Source organism: Vulpes lagopus, chromosome 11 (assembly GCF_018345385.1).
Source record: "Vulpes lagopus strain Blue_001 chromosome 11, ASM1834538v1, whole genome shotgun sequence".
NCBI lineage: Eukaryota > Metazoa > Chordata > Mammalia > Carnivora > Canidae > Vulpes > Vulpes lagopus.
In genome coordinates this window covers 66,536,965-66,555,825 of record NC_054834.1, presented here as the reverse complement: position 1 = coordinate 66,555,825, position 18,861 = coordinate 66,536,965, and the positions used below count along the sequence as shown (strand labels likewise).

The following is an 18,861-nucleotide window of genomic DNA, read 5'->3' as shown; positions in this document are numbered from 1 at the left end:
TCATTTAACTCTATCTAACCCAATCTGTTAACTTGCCTACCTCACCATTACAAATTACTCTTTCTTTTAGTAAAGCCTCACAATATGCTCTGGTATTGCTTAAATAATGTGAAGGTTATCCCCTATTTAGGTCATTGACAGAATCAGCAAGTCTGGCTGTGACAACACCAAAGACTCACTATAATAAATGACATACATCAACTCAACACCCAACGCTGGTCCTTAGTCACCAGTATGAGGTAATGGTGGGCCGGCCTTGAACTCATCTAAGTGTTTTTTTTAATCTCTCTGAGAACTCTTCAAATATCTTCTAATCGGTGTGAGGTAAACACGTTAATAAAAGATTGACTTGTTTTAGTTACCCTTTTGTCAGTCATCTCTTCCTTTAAGTTGCATCAAAAAATTGAACATCTGAATGAACTTGACTTCTGCCTTTTAATAGTCTAAATTCTCTCTCAAATGAGAGTGAGTAGAATTTCTTGTTAGTTGGATAGTTTTAATTTGTAAGTAATTTCCCTACTAATAAAAACTTGTTTCCCTTTTGGTTGTCCATCTGAATGGCAACAGCCTCCTGATCAGCAAAAAGGAATATCCTGTGACTCTGTCAGTGGCTTCCTCAGGTCCCTCCTCTAAGTGCCCCACTTATAGAAATGAGCCCCAAGAGACAGGAGCTCAGTCACAACCCTCTGCCACCAGAGGTTCTGTTCACTTACCTGCAACATTTCCCAATCACCTGAACCACCTGTCTCAAAACTGTAACTGAAGAGTAAAGAGCACCAGGACCAGAGAGGCACAGAGGGGCTTCCAACAGCTTGGCAACCCAAGGGCAGCCCCTCCCCCCCACCTAGTGCCATTTCTCACTTTGGCCTTACCTCGCTGGGTCTGGGTAAATTGGGTGCTCTCTGGATCCTGCTCCATCATAACGGGATAATGAAATGAGGGAAGACTCCAGCAGCCTCCTAGCAGAGATTAAAAAAATGGCAATAATCCCTGTCAATTACCAACTCAGAGGTCATTCATAAGGAAAAATAGGGGGAGAGATAAAATAACATCCCCCTTTGCAGCTAGCTAACACTTGCTTTCTGGGATCACACCCTTCCTACAAACTAAGTACCTAGAGACATAAATAAATGAGCTACAAAGCTCCCGCACTGGACACGACCACTGTATTTGCTGAATACTACTCTTCTGTGAGAAATGAACAAGTGCTTGAGAGACATGATCTTATTTCTATCTGCAGTATCTCTAGCAGACAAATAGGAGGTTGGGATCAACACAGGAGGGGAAAATTAGGCATACCCACAGATATTCATGTAGTGCCAACATTTATCTTGGTGTTTGGTTTCCCCATGTTATCCTAATCCACATCCCCTTATCTTCTACTCATTCTGCTCTGCCCACACCCTTTTTGTGAGTACACCTCAGTCTTCCTTAACAACTGACAAAAATCTTTAATTATATAATCTAGCCCAATCACAAGTTTAACTGATCACATGTCAATACACCCACATTTTATTGAGCACTTTTTCAGTGCCAGGCAAATACTAAGCACTTCATATATATTTCCTTATTTAAATCTCACCACAACGAAAGGTGGGCATTACTATCCAAACATGAGAACACTGAGCCTAAAAGTTAAGTATATAGCATGTGCACAGGACTATTAAGTTATAGCACCAGGACTCCAGAGAAGGTCAACTTCAAAATGTTTCAAACCACAATGCTATACTGTAGGACCTTCCAGGCTCCTGATAGGTAAAAAGTGCCTATGCTTCCACCATGAGTTCAGGCTAGAATGTGGGCTTGGTATTGCTGGCTCTTCCTGTTTTTTAAGGGAAGCCAGAAATCTGGACTTCTCCATGACATCTCCTAACTGTTAAATTTTAGCTAAAACATTTTTCCCCCTCTTTGTACAAGGGCCAATTAAAACACGTCTGATAAATGTGGCCCAGGAATCCCCCAGTTTGCCATGTCTGCCACACTGCTTTCCAACTCAAATGTGCCTTGGCAGCCAGTCAACCTCCTGCCATAGAACACGTTTCAAAGGAAATGGTCTCAGAAAGAAATGCATATTGTTCCTCTCCAGCAGCATCTTGCCTGGTTCTCCCGGGAACAGGTCTCCGGCTCCCTGCCAGACTCTTCTTTAAAGCAGATCTGCAGGATAAGGACAGCAGCTACCAATCTTTTCCAATTGAGTTAATTCAATTCACTGTTATTAAAACCAGCTGGCTTTAGGTATAGTCATGTGCAGTCACTTTATCTCAGCAACTGGCTCACCAAAGCATTTCCCCTAACAGCCTGGAGAAGAGATACAGCAGAAACCCTGTCAGGCTGCATCACTACCTTTCCTGCTCAGGACAACCAACTGCTAAATGATGCTTCTTATCTAGACAAGGCCTTAATACCTCCCCACACAGTCACTTTCTAAATAGTCCTACCACTGAAGGAGAGGATATTACAATGCAACCAATGAGGAAGAGAAGAAAGCAATAAAATAGCATTCTCCAATCTGGGATCTTCAATGATATCACTGTTGACAGCAGCAGAAATGCTGTACTCATCAATTCTAAGAGACACCCTCCCATTTTAACAGTCTGAAATTGGGATGCATCTGATAATTGTGTGACACATTTATTTTTTTTAGATTTTATTTATTTATTTATTTTTAATATATTTTTTAAAGATTTTTATTTATTTCTGAGAATACACAGAGAGGAGAGAGAGAAGCAGAGACACAGGCGGAGGGAGAAGCAGGCGCCACGCAAGGAGCCTGACGTGGGACTCGATCCCGGGTCTCCAGGATCAGGCCCTGGGCCGAAGGCGGCACTAAACCGCTTGAGCGGGCTGCCCTAGATTTTATTTGAGTGGAAGGGAGGTGCAGAGGGAGAGGCAGACTCCCCATTGTGTAGGGAGCTAAAGTAGGGCTAGATCCCATAACTCTGAGCCAAAGGCAGACACTTAACCGACTGGGACACCCAGGTACACCTGACATAGCTTAATTGGCAGGATTTTTTTCTTTCATTAGGGGCGCACAAAATAATGGCATGTCTTTGAGTTCTGAACTACAGAATATTTGTGAGAAAAAAGGGTAGTGAGTGGAGGTACCTAGACTGGGAAAAAAAGAAAAGTGAAATTCTGAGAAGAGTATCTATTCAGGACTTTTATGCCACCTTAGATAAATACTTGTTCACTACTAATGAATTAGTTCTATAGGAATTAGGAAGGAGTTGAATGGAAGCAAGATCTGGGAGCAGCTGACTTCCCTGAACACCAGTAAGTTTGTTCCATCCCAAAAGGGCTCTAGAGTTAGTCTTGAGTATAACTGAGCCCCATCAGGTTATCCTCCAAATGGCTGCTTAGTAAGCAGAAGCCGTTTGACAAGGAGCATCCTGCAGAGTGACCAACATGTATCTTTCTTAAGTACTTCTGCCTGGAAAATGATGCTGCTGAGTTAGGAAGCCAAGATTACCCCCTACTACTATGCTAAGGCAGTGTCAGTATTCAGAGAGATGAGATGACTTTTTAAGGATCCTGTAAAGGAGATTCCTGAACTAGAAGAGTCTGGATTAGATAATTTCAATTTAATGATTGCATTTTTTAATCCTGCAAAGTCTACTTCCCATCCTAACTTTCTATTTAATTAGAAAGACTTCTTTAAATCAGAGTAAAACCAAAATGTTAATAAGCTTTGTCTCTGGGGTGTCCCTTTGAGGTTCTTTTGGAACATCCATCCCCTGTGCCTACTTACTACAAAATCTGCTGGCATCATTTATGTTCCCCAGACAATAGAATGGACTGGCAAGCCATATATATGCAGCATTTTAACTGCTAATACACAAAATAAGGAGAGCCAATTACAAATAGCACCCCCACACACTTATCACTGATTAAACATTGAGTTCTCTTCAGTTACAAGTACTATCTGAAGGAATAAAAAGGACCCCTCCAATTGGTATTAACAGAGAAAGAACTAGGGCTACCAGATCAGTAAATGTCACCACCACTCCTAGGAACCTTAAAGAAAGACCTTTCTCTTCTAGGGTCTGCTTCCTATAAAGAGCCATCACTGGAGAAATGACATTAGAATATGGGACAAGATGGCAGCTGTGAGCCTTCTTCTCTGGCCACCACAAATGTGACTTAACCATCATGCAAATCAATACAAAATCAGATAGGACTTAGGAGGGGCTTAGACAAGCTTGTTCAAGCTTGAAGCTACCATTTCATTTTGACCTGTAATCACAATTCAGAAATTTTTTTTTTTTTTTTTTTTTATTTATGATAGTCACAGAGAGAGAAAGAGAGAGAGGCAGAGACATAGGCAGAGGGAGAAGCAGGCTCCATGCACCGGGAGCCTGATGTGGGATTCGATCCCGGGTCTCCAGGATCGCGCCCTGGGCCAAAGGCAGGCGCCAAACCGCTGCGCCACCCAGGGATCCCCAGAAATATTTTTAAAGAGTCACTGAAGCCCTTCACAGGAAGAAAACACAAAAAACTCTCTTTACAAGTTTGCCTCGTTCATTCATTCTCTGTACCAGTGGTGTCCAAATGAGTTACACGGAGGTTGTGCTATTCTGACCCACTGGAAAACAGAAAGAAAATATCAGAACTTTTTATTTATAATACAAAACCATAATGTATAATACATACACACACACACGGATTGCTCAAAAGCCTTTTACTAATAGAAGTACTTTTATTAAAAAGTCTTAAGACAAAAGGTCTTAAGACCATTGTTCTATCAAACCATATCCTACTTTTAAGAAAATTCAACATATGAAAGAATAAACACAATATATATAAATATAAAAACCATACATTCAAAAGAAGCACAAATACACAAATATAAAAACCATAAATATATAAAAGCATAACCATACTCATACATAGAGCAAAAGAGAGAGATTGGTAAAGCAAATGTAGTAAAATGCTACTATTTAGGGAATGTGGGTGAAGAGTATATGGGAATTCTCTGCACTATTTTTGCAACTTTTCTGCCAGTCTGAAATTATTTCAAATTAAAAACATTCAAAAAAATTAAAAACATTCAATATAAAAAAACTGAAAAGTAAACCACTGAAAACTAAAAAGAAAACTCATTCTCAAAAGAATGACTCACTCCTTGAAAAGGATTTCTCAAAACGGCAAATTGCCCTAATGCCCTAAACTACAGGCCCCAAGCCAGCTGACTGTTTTCATAAATAAAGTTTTATTCAAACATAGCCACATCCATTCATTTATATATTGTTTATGGCTGTTTTGAAGCTAGCAAGGCTGGGTAGCCTGGGTGGTGCAGCGGTTTAGCGCTACCTTCAGCCCAGGGCATGATCCTGGTGACCCGGGATCAAGTCCCACATCGGGCTCCCTGTGAGGAGCCTACTTCTCCCTATGCCTGTGTCTCTGCCTCTCTCTCTCTCTCTCTCTCTGTCTTTCATGAATAAATAAAATCTTAAAAAAAAAAAAGAAAAAAAAAGCTAACAAGGCAGAGCTGAGTAAACCTGACAGGCTTAAAATACTCACTACCTGGTCCTTTACAGAAAAAAATCTGCCCACCCCTGCTCTAATATATTTAATTTACATAAAACCCCTTGAAAGACAAAAAGGAGGGAACACCAGGGTGGCTCAGTGGTTAAGCGTCTGCCCTGGGCTCAGGTCATGATCCCAGGATCCTGGAATGGAGCTTCCCATCAGCAGGGAACCTACTTCTCTCAGTCAAAAATAAATAAATAAATAAATAAAATCTGAAAAGAGAAAAGAGAAAAGAGAAAGAAAGAAAGAAAGATGGAGTCAAAGGAAATAGAACAGAAAAATCTGAAATCAAAGTATTATATACTAGAGTAAGTTATCAAAAGTTAATATTAAGCCCTTATAGTATCATTGGTCAACAAAAATACAATTCAAACTGTTAAATTCTTAACATTTTAAATGACTACAACTATTTCTTCCTTTCTTGATTAATACTCTGAATATGTGCAAGTGGGTTTGCTAGATCCACTATATCTTTTGATGAGTAGAAAATTAAAAAAAAAATAGTGGAAGAAAGCTCTGGAAAAGAACAAAGTTGTCAGAGCAGATGAGATGGGTCATCTAAAAGAAAAGAACTTTCATTTCAAATCCAGCAGATATCAGAATTGAGAAGCAGAAAGTCTGGGTACCTTTAGACATGTCTAGACAGAATGAGTAAGCCGGTGACAACTTCCTTACTAAACAATTACATTCTGAAGATATCCTTTTAACTAGTTGTCAGATCACAGAAAAAAAAAAAAATCGATATCCTAAAGCAAATAAACATGTTCAAACCTCCTCTAATCACTGGGAATAATCAATTGCCAGAACCGTGTGACCTAGGTGGTATGTAAAGCCTGCTCCAAGAATCTAAGATGTCACTGATGCCCCATGCCTAAAGAGTAATATCCCAGCCTGGCTTTGATGTCTAGGTGATATCTGCTATTTCAGTTCAGGGAAGCCAAACCCAAAACTGATAGCTCACTTATGCCTAGACAATAAAATCTAAATTCCTCAGCTTAGCCCCAAAGCTCTGCAGTTGAATTTCTCATTTCTTCTGGATATATGATACACTCTAGCCTGGTGGGTTTCAACCTTTTTGGTTTCAGAACTCCTTTAACATTCTTAAAATTTAGTGAGGACCTCAAAGAGCTTTTGTTTATATGTGTTTTATCAATATTTATATTTGAAATTAAAATTAAGAGGGTTTTTTTTAGATTTTTAAAATTTGAGAGAGCAAGCGAGAAAGAGAGAGATAACATATATACACACACACAGAGGGAGAAGCAGACTCTTCACTAAGCAGGGAGCCTGATGGAGGGCTTGATCCCAGGACCCCAATATCATGACCTGAGCCAAAGGCTGATGCCCAACCAACTGAGCCACCTGGGTGTCCCTAAAATTGAGAAATTCTTAACACAAGCACATATTCCATTAGCCATCAGAATGATAACCTTGTTACATGTCACAGCGAAAACTCCAATGGAACGCCTGTGGAAGAATGAGCATGAAAAAGACAAAGAAGGACTCGGCTCAGCATTATCACAAAAACCGCAGGGATCCCAGGCCACTTTGAGAACCATTGCTCTAGCTAAACTAAGCACACCCTCATTATCTCATCTATGTATTTAGGCTGGGCATTGCTTCTTTCTGGAAAGTTCTTCTTCCCATTTCTGCCTTAAACAATCCTTCAAAACTCAAACATCTGACTCCTCCAACCAAAAGTTCACACTCTCTTCCCAAAGACCCCACTACATTTTGAAACCTCTCTTAAAAGGCCTCTGCCAAGTCACCATGTACTACCATTACCTATAAGGGTTTCTCTCTGCTACCAGACTACAAAAAGCAAGTACTGGGTCCAAGTAATCTTTTTGTCCCCATTAAAACTCCTATCCTAATTAACATGTGATAGGAGACTAATAAAAACCTGTGAATAGATCAGTAGTCCAAAGCAGATTTGGAAGAATAAGCAAGAAGACACATCTGATTGCCCCTCACCGACCCCATGACTTTCAGACAAGGTTGCTAAATGTCTAAAAATTCACACTAAAATTCCTGAAGGAAGAAGGTCTTCAGAAACTGCTTACATCATGCTTTATCCCTCTGGTCACTTAAGCTGCTCAGGTTAAAGTGCTGACATAGTTGTCCTGATAAAAGCAGTGCAGCCTGGTCCCTGGGAGGCTTATTAAATCACAAAGTCAGAGAGGCTGGCTACTTGCCTAGGAAACTACCACAGATGCTCTTGGGTGGTATATTGCTAAAAGAGACCTCACAGGGGAAAGAGGGCAATGTTTTCAGGGGGATGGAGGGGCAGGAGGCCAAAGAAACTTGGATGCACCATTGCCTTCTTCATTTTTGAATCCTGCTCTGCAAGCCCCCAATCTTCGCCTTGGCGCATGCCTAGGCTAGGAGATGACAAGCCCTTATTCTTTGTAAAAAATAATTGTGTGTTCTGAAATGACACCTCTATTATGATTTCCAAATTGACATCTCTGCTTTAAAGCGGAGGCACCAAAGCCTCCCCATTTCACACACTGGCAATTATCGTTTAAGCTATCCAATGATAGGCACTCATCTGATCTCTGCAGGGCCCCCTAGTTCTAGGGGTGCACTTACAGCACGATGTTGTTGCCAGTGGAGCCTGGCAGGCAATTTCTGCCCCTGCTGTGGCGTAGACCAAGGTAAGGTGGCACTGCTAAGAGGCTGACATCAAGGAAAAAACAGACATACTCTAGAAAGAGCTCACAATGCCTGTCCTATGGATTGGCCTTATTTTACTATCATCAAGCATAAACAATTCATGGGGCTCAAAACAATGCCTTTCACCAGAATGTCTTTACAAAACATTAACGTATTCTTCAATGCCTCTGTGCAGCAAGAGACAGATGGTAAAGCACCAGAGCACAACATAATCACATATACCAAAAGGAAAGAAGCTGGAAACAGAATTCATATTCAGTACACAACTGTGTATCTAGTTATACAAAAGTCTTAACTGAAAAGTCAGCCAGACCCCTCTGGGAAAATCTGACCCTCTGCTGTCTGCCTGGTGGTTTTTTGTTTGTTTTAATTAGGCTCCACACCTAGTGTGGAGCCCAACACAGAGCTTGAACTCACTACCATGAGATCAAGAGTTGGATACTTAATCAACTGAGCCACCAAGGTCCCCCAGGTGGTTATTTTTTATAAAATGATTGGTTGGCACTATGCTTAGCTTTTGTATATCCTTAATACATTACACTATAATTATAAAATTTCAATGTATAATAAAAACTTACTTTTGTCAACATTTGAACTCAAAGACTCAGGATAATCTACATGGACATGTTTACTCTCTCTCAAAATTCAATTTCTCTAGGAAACTTGGAAGGTCTGCTTAGAGACCACAGACTTTTTTTCTTTTTTTTTTTTTTTAATTTTTATTTATGATAGTCACAGAGAGAGAGAGAGAGGCAGAGACACAGGCAGAGGGAGAAGCAGGCTCTAAGCACGGGGAGCCCGATGTGGGACTCGATCCCGGGTCTCCAGGATCGCGCCCTGGGCCAAAGGCAGGCGCCAAACCGCTGCGCCACCCAGGGATCCCTTTTTTTCTTTTTTTAATCAGAAATTTAGATCAGGGACTTTTCATCAAAGGATGAGTAATAATATATCAATGATGACAAGTTCCACAGCTAGTTCTGATACTCACGCATACCCCAACAAGCAACAGCTGTGATATACAGGTTTAGATTTTAATTAAGAGGTAGTACATCCTAATTGACTGGTTTCCTCCAAAATCAGGAAGAGATTTACAAAATCCAATAATCCTAATTTCTCAGCTAATTTTATTCAGCATAATAGATAATTCCAAAAAAGGCTCTCTTTAGACCAACTAATTCTACAAAGACTATATATTGGGTAGAATCATTTACTGCAAATCAGTACACTTCTTTCTAGGTGATTTTTCACATTCATATTCCTAACCTTAAATTTATAAAACCCTTGACCAAGGCCATTTGTTCTTAAACGACAGGCCACTGACCTTGGTATACTGCAAACACTATATATTATAGTATGATGTAAAACCTTAGGGCCAACATCAGGAGGGCAAGAAGTAAATGAAGCCTCACACGAGAATGAGGAAAAAGGAATACACAGTGGGCTGGAGCATTTACTAACCAGAGGCAAACAGGTAGCCTTCCTGGCTTACGATTGTTCAAATAATGAGGTTTCTGGAGTCTACAGAAATAGACAAGGGGCAGAGACTCCAGCTGGGCCCCCAAACAATCCACTGTTAGCCCCTGAGCAAACATAAAGTTCAGAGTACAATCACTTTCTTACATCCTGGGTTCATTCTGAATGGCTTCTCTTAGTGACATCTGATTTTCACTGATTTGCCTCTGGGGGTATACTACGTGCCCTTCCACCCTGATTCTGTCTTCAGCAGCCTTCTTGATTCCTTTTGGGCTCCACATTTGACTCCACTAGAATAATTTCTCCACCGTTTCCCTCTGTCTAGACAACATGAAATTGTCATAAATGACACCTAAAGTACAATTAGTAGAGAAACTGCAATTTCCACTCTCCTCCCCCGTTCCCCAAAAGAATTGCACATTAACGTCCTCCAGTATGTCAATCAAACACTACCCTGAAGATTAACTCTGTGGAGCCTGGAAGCCATTTAATTCCCAGCTTATTAAATATCACGCCTTTCCTCCTCTATCATAATTAGAAGATTCTTTTCACTAATGCTTGTAGTCTCAGAGATCTAAATGCCTGCTAAATCAATACCTGTGTAAAAAAAATCCTTACAAACACCACTTTGTCCAGCTGCATCTAATATAGGGAAATCACAGAAAAAAGCAAAAAGACAAGACAAAAGAGGAGAGAGGCAATGAGAGGCAATAAGAAAAAGGCATGACTCAAGACCATCAGAACCAGGCAGGGGGATCCCTGGGTGGCTCAGCGGTTTGGCGCCTGCCTTTGGCCCGGGGTGCGATCCTGGAGACCCAGGATCGAATCCCACGTCGAGCTCCCTGCATGGAGCCTGCTTCTCCCTCTGCCTGTGTCTCTGCCTCTCTCTCTCTCTCTCTCTCTCTCTCTCTCTCTCTCTGTGTGACTATCATGAATAAATAAATAAAATCTTAAAAAAAAAAAAAAAAGAACCAGGCAGGGATACCTGGGTGGCTCGGTTAAGCATCCAACTCCTGATCTCAGCTCAAATCTTGATCTCAGGGTCATGAATTCAAGCCCTAATAGTTCAAGCCCTGCTTTGGGCTCCACGCTGGGCATGGAGCCAACTTGGGGAGTTGGGGGGAGAACCAGGCAGTACTAGTACTATTATAACTATAACAAGAATGAGGTGGTTTGAAGACACTGCCAGTTCCTTTAAAAAAAAAAAACAACAAAACTGAAGGAAAGTAAATCATGAAATAACTTTTTGATGGGAGGGGATTCCCCCCAGGGAACATATGGCAATGTCTGGAGAAATAGTTGTTGCAAATGGGTAGGGAGAGTACACTGGAGTCTAGTGGATAAAGGTCAGGGATACTACTAAACACCCTACAAGGCATAACACAGACTTCCACAATAAAGAATTATCCCCAAATGTTAATACTATTAGCTGCTGTTGAAAAACCCTGGTATATCTTAATGGTCTGAGACTAACCAAGAAAAACTCTGAATAACTAATACATGACACAAGTCAGTGCTTTAGCTTTGAATAAGAATAAAGTTTTTTTTTTAAGATTTTATTTATTTATTCATGATAGAGAGAGAGAGAGAGAAAGAGAGAGAGGGAGAGGCAGAGACACACACAGGCAGAGGGAGAAGCAGGCTCCATGCCGGGAGCCCGATGTGGGACTCGATCCCGGGACTCCAGGATCATGCCCTGGGCCAAAGGCAGGCACTGAACTGCTGAGCCACCCAGGGATCCCGTTTTGTTTTTGTTTTGTTTTTTAAGTAATCTCTACACCCAATTTGGGGCTCGAACTCATGACCCTACAGTCAGGAGTCACATGCTCTTCCCAATAAACCAGTTAGGCGCCCCAAGGATACAGTTTAAGTTCATAATTTTGTGTCACTTACTACTTATGTGACCTTGGGAAAGTCCATTATCTTCAATGTCCAAATTTAAAGGGAAAACCCGAGATGCCTAGGTGGCTCAGGGGTTGAGCATCTGCCTTTGGCTCAGGGTATGATCCCAGAGTCCTAGGATCAAGTCCCGTATCGGGCTTCGTGCATGGAGCCTGCTTCTCCTTCTGCCTGTGTCTCTGCCTCTCTCTCTGTGTCTTTCATGAATAAATAAATAAAGTATTTAAAAATAAATAAATAAAAAATAAAGGGAAATCCCTATTCCACAGGGTTGCTATAAAGAAGAACATACGTATAATAGCACCATACAGTCCAATGATAACCGATTATTCTTTTCTTCCTTGGATTACAACTCCCAAAGTGTTTGCAGGAAATATGACACATTCTGGTTACCCATGTCACTATGCCTAAAAAGGTGGTTTCCCAGAAAGAAAACATGTATCAAGAAGGATGAGTACTATAGAGGCATATATATGGGTATCTATTTGAACCCTAAGAGTCACATGAACATCACTCAAACTGCTAAGAGCAGTAAGCCATTCATCCATCAATCTGTTAGTCTATCCAACCACTGATTCAAATCTCAAGTATTTATTGTCAACCACTGGGTATGTATTAATATATAAAATAGATATGGTCCCTGTAGTAGTCTCCAAAAATGGACCCCAGAGAACCATACTGCTTAGTATTCTTGCCCTTGTATGGTCTCCTCCCACACTGAATCTAGAACAGTCTGTTAGCTACTTTAACCATGAGAATGTGGCAATCTGTGCCAGTTCTGGTCCTAGCCTTTAAGTGAACTGACAGCTTCCATTTCCTTGGAACTGTCATTTTGGAAAGCCTAAAGCTGCCAAGTAAAAAGTCTGGCTAGATGGCTGGAAAGGGTACATGGTGAGAGGAGTCCCTGAGATTACATGAAGAGGGAGAAGCCTAGCCATCCCAACGGAGCCTCCAGGTGACTCTAGAGAGACACCAAACAAGACCAACAGAAGAACTTCCCATATGAGCGCAGTCTACCCAAAGAACAAAGGAAGATAATAAAATTGTTGTTTTAAGTCACTAAGTTGTGTTGTGTGGTTTTTTTTTTATACATCAAACAAATGAATGAAATAGTTCCTGATCTTGTAGAACTTTCAAGCTAGTCATAACAGCAGCATTAGAACTAAGTCCATGAGAGATTAGTTCTAATGGCTCAGCTGGTTAAGCATCTGCCTTTGGCTCAGGTCATGATCCCAGGGTCTTGGGATCAAGCCCTGCATCGGGCTCCCTGCTCAGCGGAGGGTGGCCTGCTTCTCCCTCTCCCTCTGCCTGCTGTTCCTCCTGCTTGTGCTTGCTTGCTCTCTCACTCTCTGTGAAATCAATAAAATCTTTAAAAAAAATTTTTTTGAGATGAACACTGGGTGTTATGCTATATGTTGGCAAATTGAATTTAAATAAAATATTTTTTAAAAAAACTAAGTCCATAAAATTAATTATAAGCTTGAAGTAATCACATCTCTACTCAAAGAAACCTTGGCTATCAAAACAGACCACCAAACAAGACATCTGGAAACAGATCTTAAACTATAAAACTCAGTACAAACTCACTCACAGTGTCCAAAGCACAAGTACTCAGTATTGGTCAGAAATGTCAATGTCAATTTAGAAAGACTTGCTACTATTTCCTCTCTATCCCAATCAGGCTCTCTCCCCCCCCCACCCCACCCTTTTTTTTTTAAGATTTACTTATTCATTCATGAGAGACACAGACTGAGAGACAGAGGCAGAGACACAGGCAGAGGAAGAAGCAGGCTCCCTGCGTGGAGCCCGATGTAGGGACTCGATCCCGGATTCCGGGATCACGACCCCAGCCCAAGGCAGGTGCCTACCACTGAGCCACCCGGGCGTCCCAACTCTCTCCCTTTCTGGAACACACTTCCATCCTGGATTGCTCCCTCAATGTAGAAGGTGGCCCTAGAATTTGGGAAATTAAGGCTATTTATGCTCCCTCCTTTATCATGGGGCAGGGCCAGTTCCTTCTATGTAAATCACTACAAAAGAGTGCAGGAAAGAGGTGCCTAAGTGGTTCAGTTGGTTAAGCAGTCTGACTCTTGATTTCAGCTCAGGTATTGGGCTCCACGTTGGGCAGAACCTACTTAAAAAAAAGTGTCCAGAAAAAATTAATATAAAATCTCATTTTCTTGCTATGGGCCAAAATATTTTCTGTATTACTTAACTATCTAACATAGAACTTCACCATGTCCACTGCAAGTGACTAATGGAATTACCCAGCACCAGCTCTATCGCAATAACCATTCTTTATTCACCCTTTATAGGCACCTCACTTTTTTTTTTTAAGATTTTATTTATTCACTCATGAGAGAGAGAGAGAGAGAGAGAGAGCGAGAGAGAGAGAGAGAGAGAGAGAGAGAGAGAGGCAGAGACACAGGCAGAGGGAGAAGCAGGCTCCATGCAGGGAGCCTGATGTGGGACTCAATCCCAGGACGCCAGGATCACGTTCTGGGCCGAAGGCAGGTACTAAACCGCTGAGCCACCCAGGGATCCCAGACCTCATTTTTTTATGAACTGGTTTTTTTCCAATTTTATATGGTGAGATTTCATAGATATTCCATAAAGCCTGAAGCCCCAAAATAACACTAAAAAAAAAAAAAATCTGTAGGCAATATGCCATAGCAAAGGTTTTTGTTTTGTATTTTGAGCAGGGTAATAGGACAAAGGGAAAAAAGAACAGATATTTCTTGAGCATCTAAACTTGCAAAAGCAACTGGTGCTTAAATCACTTAGCCTTCAAATAATTTTCCAATTGAGAAAATGGATGTTCAGAAAGGCTACTTAAATGCCCACGGTCACACAACAGAGCCAGAAATTGAATCCAGTGTTGCTCAACTCCACTTTCTATTAGAACATGCTATAAGAACAGAGGAGGAGACTGTGAGAGTTAAAACAATGTTGCATCACACAGGACAAGAGCAAAAGCAAAAATAAAAGGTGACAATGCAAAGGATTTTAGTACACTACAGAGATTTGGGGGAGTGGTGGTAATGGCATTAAAAGAACTCCTAGGTGGTCTAAAATAGTGTCTCTAACTTAGTATGTATCAAAACCACCTGGAGAGCTTGTTAAAAATGCAGATTACCTGCCCTCCCTGCCCCCAATGCCCCAAGTTTCTGATTCAATAAACCTGGGGTGAGCTCAGGAACTTGTATTTCTAACAAGTTCCCAGAAGATGCTGATGTTCCTGGTTTGGGGATCACCACTTTAAGGACCACCAGCCAAAGAGCTCACAATAAACATATTCCGATATATCTACCCCAACTCTCTGACTTCATCATATCCAGGATAGTACCATGTAACACAACTGTCAAATTTAGTGGGTCTATGAGGGACTAAAAAGTCAGTAACTCTGTTAGGATGAATATTACAACTACACTACTTTGCTTTTAAGGAGCTAACAGAAAAAGATCAGCCCAGCTTCTGCCTTAATTCTTTTTGAAAACTCTTAAGAAGACAGTGTGAAAAAGAATCAGTACAGCATGCAGAAAAGACTGCTAGACTTCTGGGAAGACACTAGATTGGAGAAACTTAAAGAAAAAAAGAGTTCCGGAACACCTGGGTGGCTCAGTGGTTGAGCATCTGCCTTTGGCTCAGGGCGTGATCCTGGAGTTCTGGGCTCAAATCCCACATCGGGCTCCCACAGGGAGCCTACTGCTCCCTCTGCCTATGTCTCTGCCTCTGTCTCTCTGTCCCTCAAGAATAAATAAACATAGAACTCTTTTTTTTAAAAAGGGACACCTGGGGATCCCTGGGTGGCTCGGTGGTTTGGCGCCTGCCTTCGGCCCAGAGCGTGATCCTGGAGACAAAGGATCGGGTCCCACGTGGAGCCTGCTTCTCCCTCTGCCTGTGTCTCTGCCTCTCTCTCTCTCTCTCATGAATAAATAAAATATTAAAAAAAAAAAAAAAAAGGGACACCTGGATGGCTCAGCAGTTGAGCATCTGCCTTCAGCTCAGGTCCTGATCCCAGAATCTGGGAGCCTGTTTCTCCCCCTGCCTATGTCTCTGCCTCTCTCTCTGTGTCTCTCATGATTAAGTGGATGAAATATTTTTTTTAAGTTTTATTTTAATTTTAAAAGGATTACACCTGCTAAAAAGGAAATTAAGAAAATGACTCTATTTATAACAGCATCAAAAAGAATAAAATACTTAGGAATAAACTTAGCCAAAGAGGTGAAAGACTTGCACACTGCAACTATAAAACATTGCTGAAAGAAAGTAAATAAATGGCAGGATATCCAGGTTCAAGAATTAGAAGACTATTGTTAAAATGTCCATAATGGGGCAGCCCAGGTGGCTCAGTGGTTTAGTGCCACCTTCGGCCCAGGGTGTGACCCTGGGGAGTCAGGATCAAGTCCCACATCAGGCTCCCTGCGAGGAGCCTGCTTCTCCCTCTGCCTCTGTCTCTGCCTCTCTTTCTCTCTGTGTCTCTCATGAATAAATAAATAAAATCTTAAAAAAAAAAAAAAGTCCATATTACCCAAAGCAATCTATAGATTTAGTGCAATCTCTATCAAAATCCTATTTGCATTTTTTACGGAAAGAAAAAGATCCCAAAATTCATATGGAATCTCAAATGACCAACAGCCAAAAAAAAATTTTTTTTAAGCTTTTACTCAAATTCCAGTTAGCCAAAACAACTCTGAGAAAGCAGAACAAAACTGGAGACCTCACACTTCCTGATTTCAAAATATATTACAAGCTACAGTAATTGAAACAGTATGGTACTGGTAAAAGGCAGGCACACAGAACAGAATAGAGAGCCTAGATATAAATCGTTGTGTATATGGTCAAAGGATCTTTGACAAAGGTGTCAAGACTCCATGGACAATGGTGGGGCGTATGGCTGGCTCAGTCAGTAGAGCATGCTACTCTTGATCTCAGGGTCATGAGTTCAAAGCCCAGGTTGGGCATGGAGCCTATTAAAAAAAAAAAAAAAAAAAGACTACATAGATATTGGAGCATCAATAGTTTCTTCAACAAACAGAGCTGGAAAAACTGGCTATCCGCATGCAAAAGAATGAAGATGGGCCCTTACCTTACACCATACATAAAAATTAACCCAAAATGGATTAAAGACCTAAACACAAGACCTGAAACTATAAAAACTCCTAGGAGAAAACATGGGAAAAACAAAAATAAAAAAGAAGACATAGGGGAAAAGCTTTATGATACCGGAAAAACTATGATTTCTTAGATATGACATCAAAAGCACAGGCAACAAAAATAAAGATAGACAAACATGGCTATGTAAAACCTTAAAAACTTATACACAGAAAAGGAAACAATCAAGAGAGTAAAAATGTAATCTACTGAAGAGGAGAAAATATTTGCAAACTATTCATTAGATAATGGGTTAATAACCAGAATATATAAAGAACTCCAAAAAAAAAAAAAAGAACTCCATGGGCAGCCTGGGTGGCTCAGCGGTTTAGCGCCACCTTCAGCCCAGGGTATGATCCTGGAGACCGGGGATGGAGTCCCACATCGGGCTCCCTGCATGGAGCCTGCTTCTCCCTCTGCCTGTGTCTCTGCCTCTCTCTCTCTCTCATGAATTAAAAAAAAAAAAAAAAAAAAAAACTCCTACAATTTAACAACAAAAAAACAACCCAATTAAAAAATGAGCACAGGACTTGAAAAGACATTTATCCAAAGAAGATATACAAATGGCAGCTAGGTGTCTCAGTCAGTTGAGCATTGGACTCTTGATTTCAGCTCAGGTCATGAGTGATCTCAAGCCCCACACTGGGCTCCATCCTCAGCAGGGAGTCTACTTGGGATATTCTTTTCCTCCCCTTTTATCCATTCCCCTCTCCCCCATGCGCGCTTTCTCCCTAAAATTAATAAATCTTAAAAAAAATCTACAAATGGCCAACAAGCATATGAAAAGATCCTTAATATCACTTATCATCAGGAAATGCAAGTCAAAGCACAATGAGACACCCACTTCGTACCCATTAGGATGGGCACTGCAAAAAAAAAAAAAAAACAGGAAATCACAATGTTGGTGAAGATGCAAAGAAACTGGAACTTTGGTGCATTGTTGGTGGGACTGAAAAATGATGCAGCCACTGTAAAAAAACAGTATAGAAGGTCCTCAGAAAAGTCAAAAATAGAACTAGTGTATGATCCAGCAATCTTCCTTCTGAGCGTACATGCAAAAGAACTTTGAAAGAGTTATTTGTCCTCTGCAGAATTATTCACAATAGACAAGACGTGGAAGCAACCTAAATGTCCAACAGACAAATGGATAAAGAAAATATATATACATGGAAAATTATTCAGCCTTTAAAAAGAAGGAAATTTTGTCATATGCTACAACATGGATGAAACTCGAGGACAATTTATGAAGTGAAATAAGCCAATTTCAAAAAGACAAATACTGCATGACTCCTCTTACATGAGGTATCTAAAGTAATCAAACTCATAGAAAAAGAAAACAGAATGGCAGTTGCCAGGGATGGGGGAGTGGTGGAAAAAACTGAAAACTTTTCAAGGAGTATAGTGTTCCACTTACACAAAAAGAAAAATTTTAGAGATCTGTTGTCCAACTCTATGTATACACTTAGCCATACTGTACATTTAAAAATTAAGAGGGTAGTGATCCCTGGGTGGCACAGCAGTTTGGCGCCTGCCTTTGGCCCAGGGCGCGATCCTGGAGACCCGGGATTGAATCCCATATCGGGCTCCCGGTGCATGGAGCCTGCTTCTCCCTCTGCCTGTGTCTCTGCCTCTCTCTCTCTCTCTCTCTCTCTCTCTCTCTGTGACTATCATAAATAAATAAAAATTAAAAAAAATTAAAAAAATAAAAATTAAGAGGGTAAATTGATATATTTTTTTAATCACAATAAGACCAAAAAAGGGGGGGGGGGTCACATTTGCCACCAGAACAGAGAAAAGATAAAAAGACCACTTTGCTAAGGTGAAGTGATCCAAGGAAACAGCAGGAAAAGAGAGGAAAACTGAGAAATGTATGGGAACATGTGTAAGGGTGGAAAAAAAATAAAAGAGGTATAAGTTTCATACTCGTACCCTCTGACACAGCAAAGGAAAAGGGCGCAGTGTTAACAAACTGCGATGGATTCTCTCTTTATGACAAGGTCATGCTTTCAGCCTTTGCTTCCTTTATTATTCCAATTTTCTGCTCTAACTTGATTCTAATTTCCTGGCAGGTGGCACCCAAGCAGCTTTTCACTGGAACCTACCCCTCTATCCAAAGTGCTCGGCTCACAG

At 40.9% G+C, this 18,861-nt stretch overlaps 1 protein-coding gene across 9 annotated transcripts in view; it reads right to left on the bottom strand.

The window, feature by feature from the left end:
• Window positions 1–18,861, bottom strand: part of AMBRA1 (autophagy and beclin 1 regulator 1) — a 172,924-nt gene that overhangs the window by 106,792 nt on the left and 47,271 nt on the right. For 5 of the 9 annotated variants that reach the window (XR_005990657.1, XM_041773936.1, XM_041773939.1 and 2 more), the window contains one exon: window positions 873–959. The exons of the other annotated variants lie outside the window; for them this stretch is intronic. Coding sequence is in view for 4 of the 5 variants with exons in the window: in XM_041773936.1 (XP_041629870.1) it covers window positions 873–959 (87 nt within the window). In the remaining variant the exon portion in view is untranslated. The remainder of the gene's footprint in view (window positions 1–872; window positions 960–18,861) is intronic. 9 annotated transcript variants of the gene reach the window in all.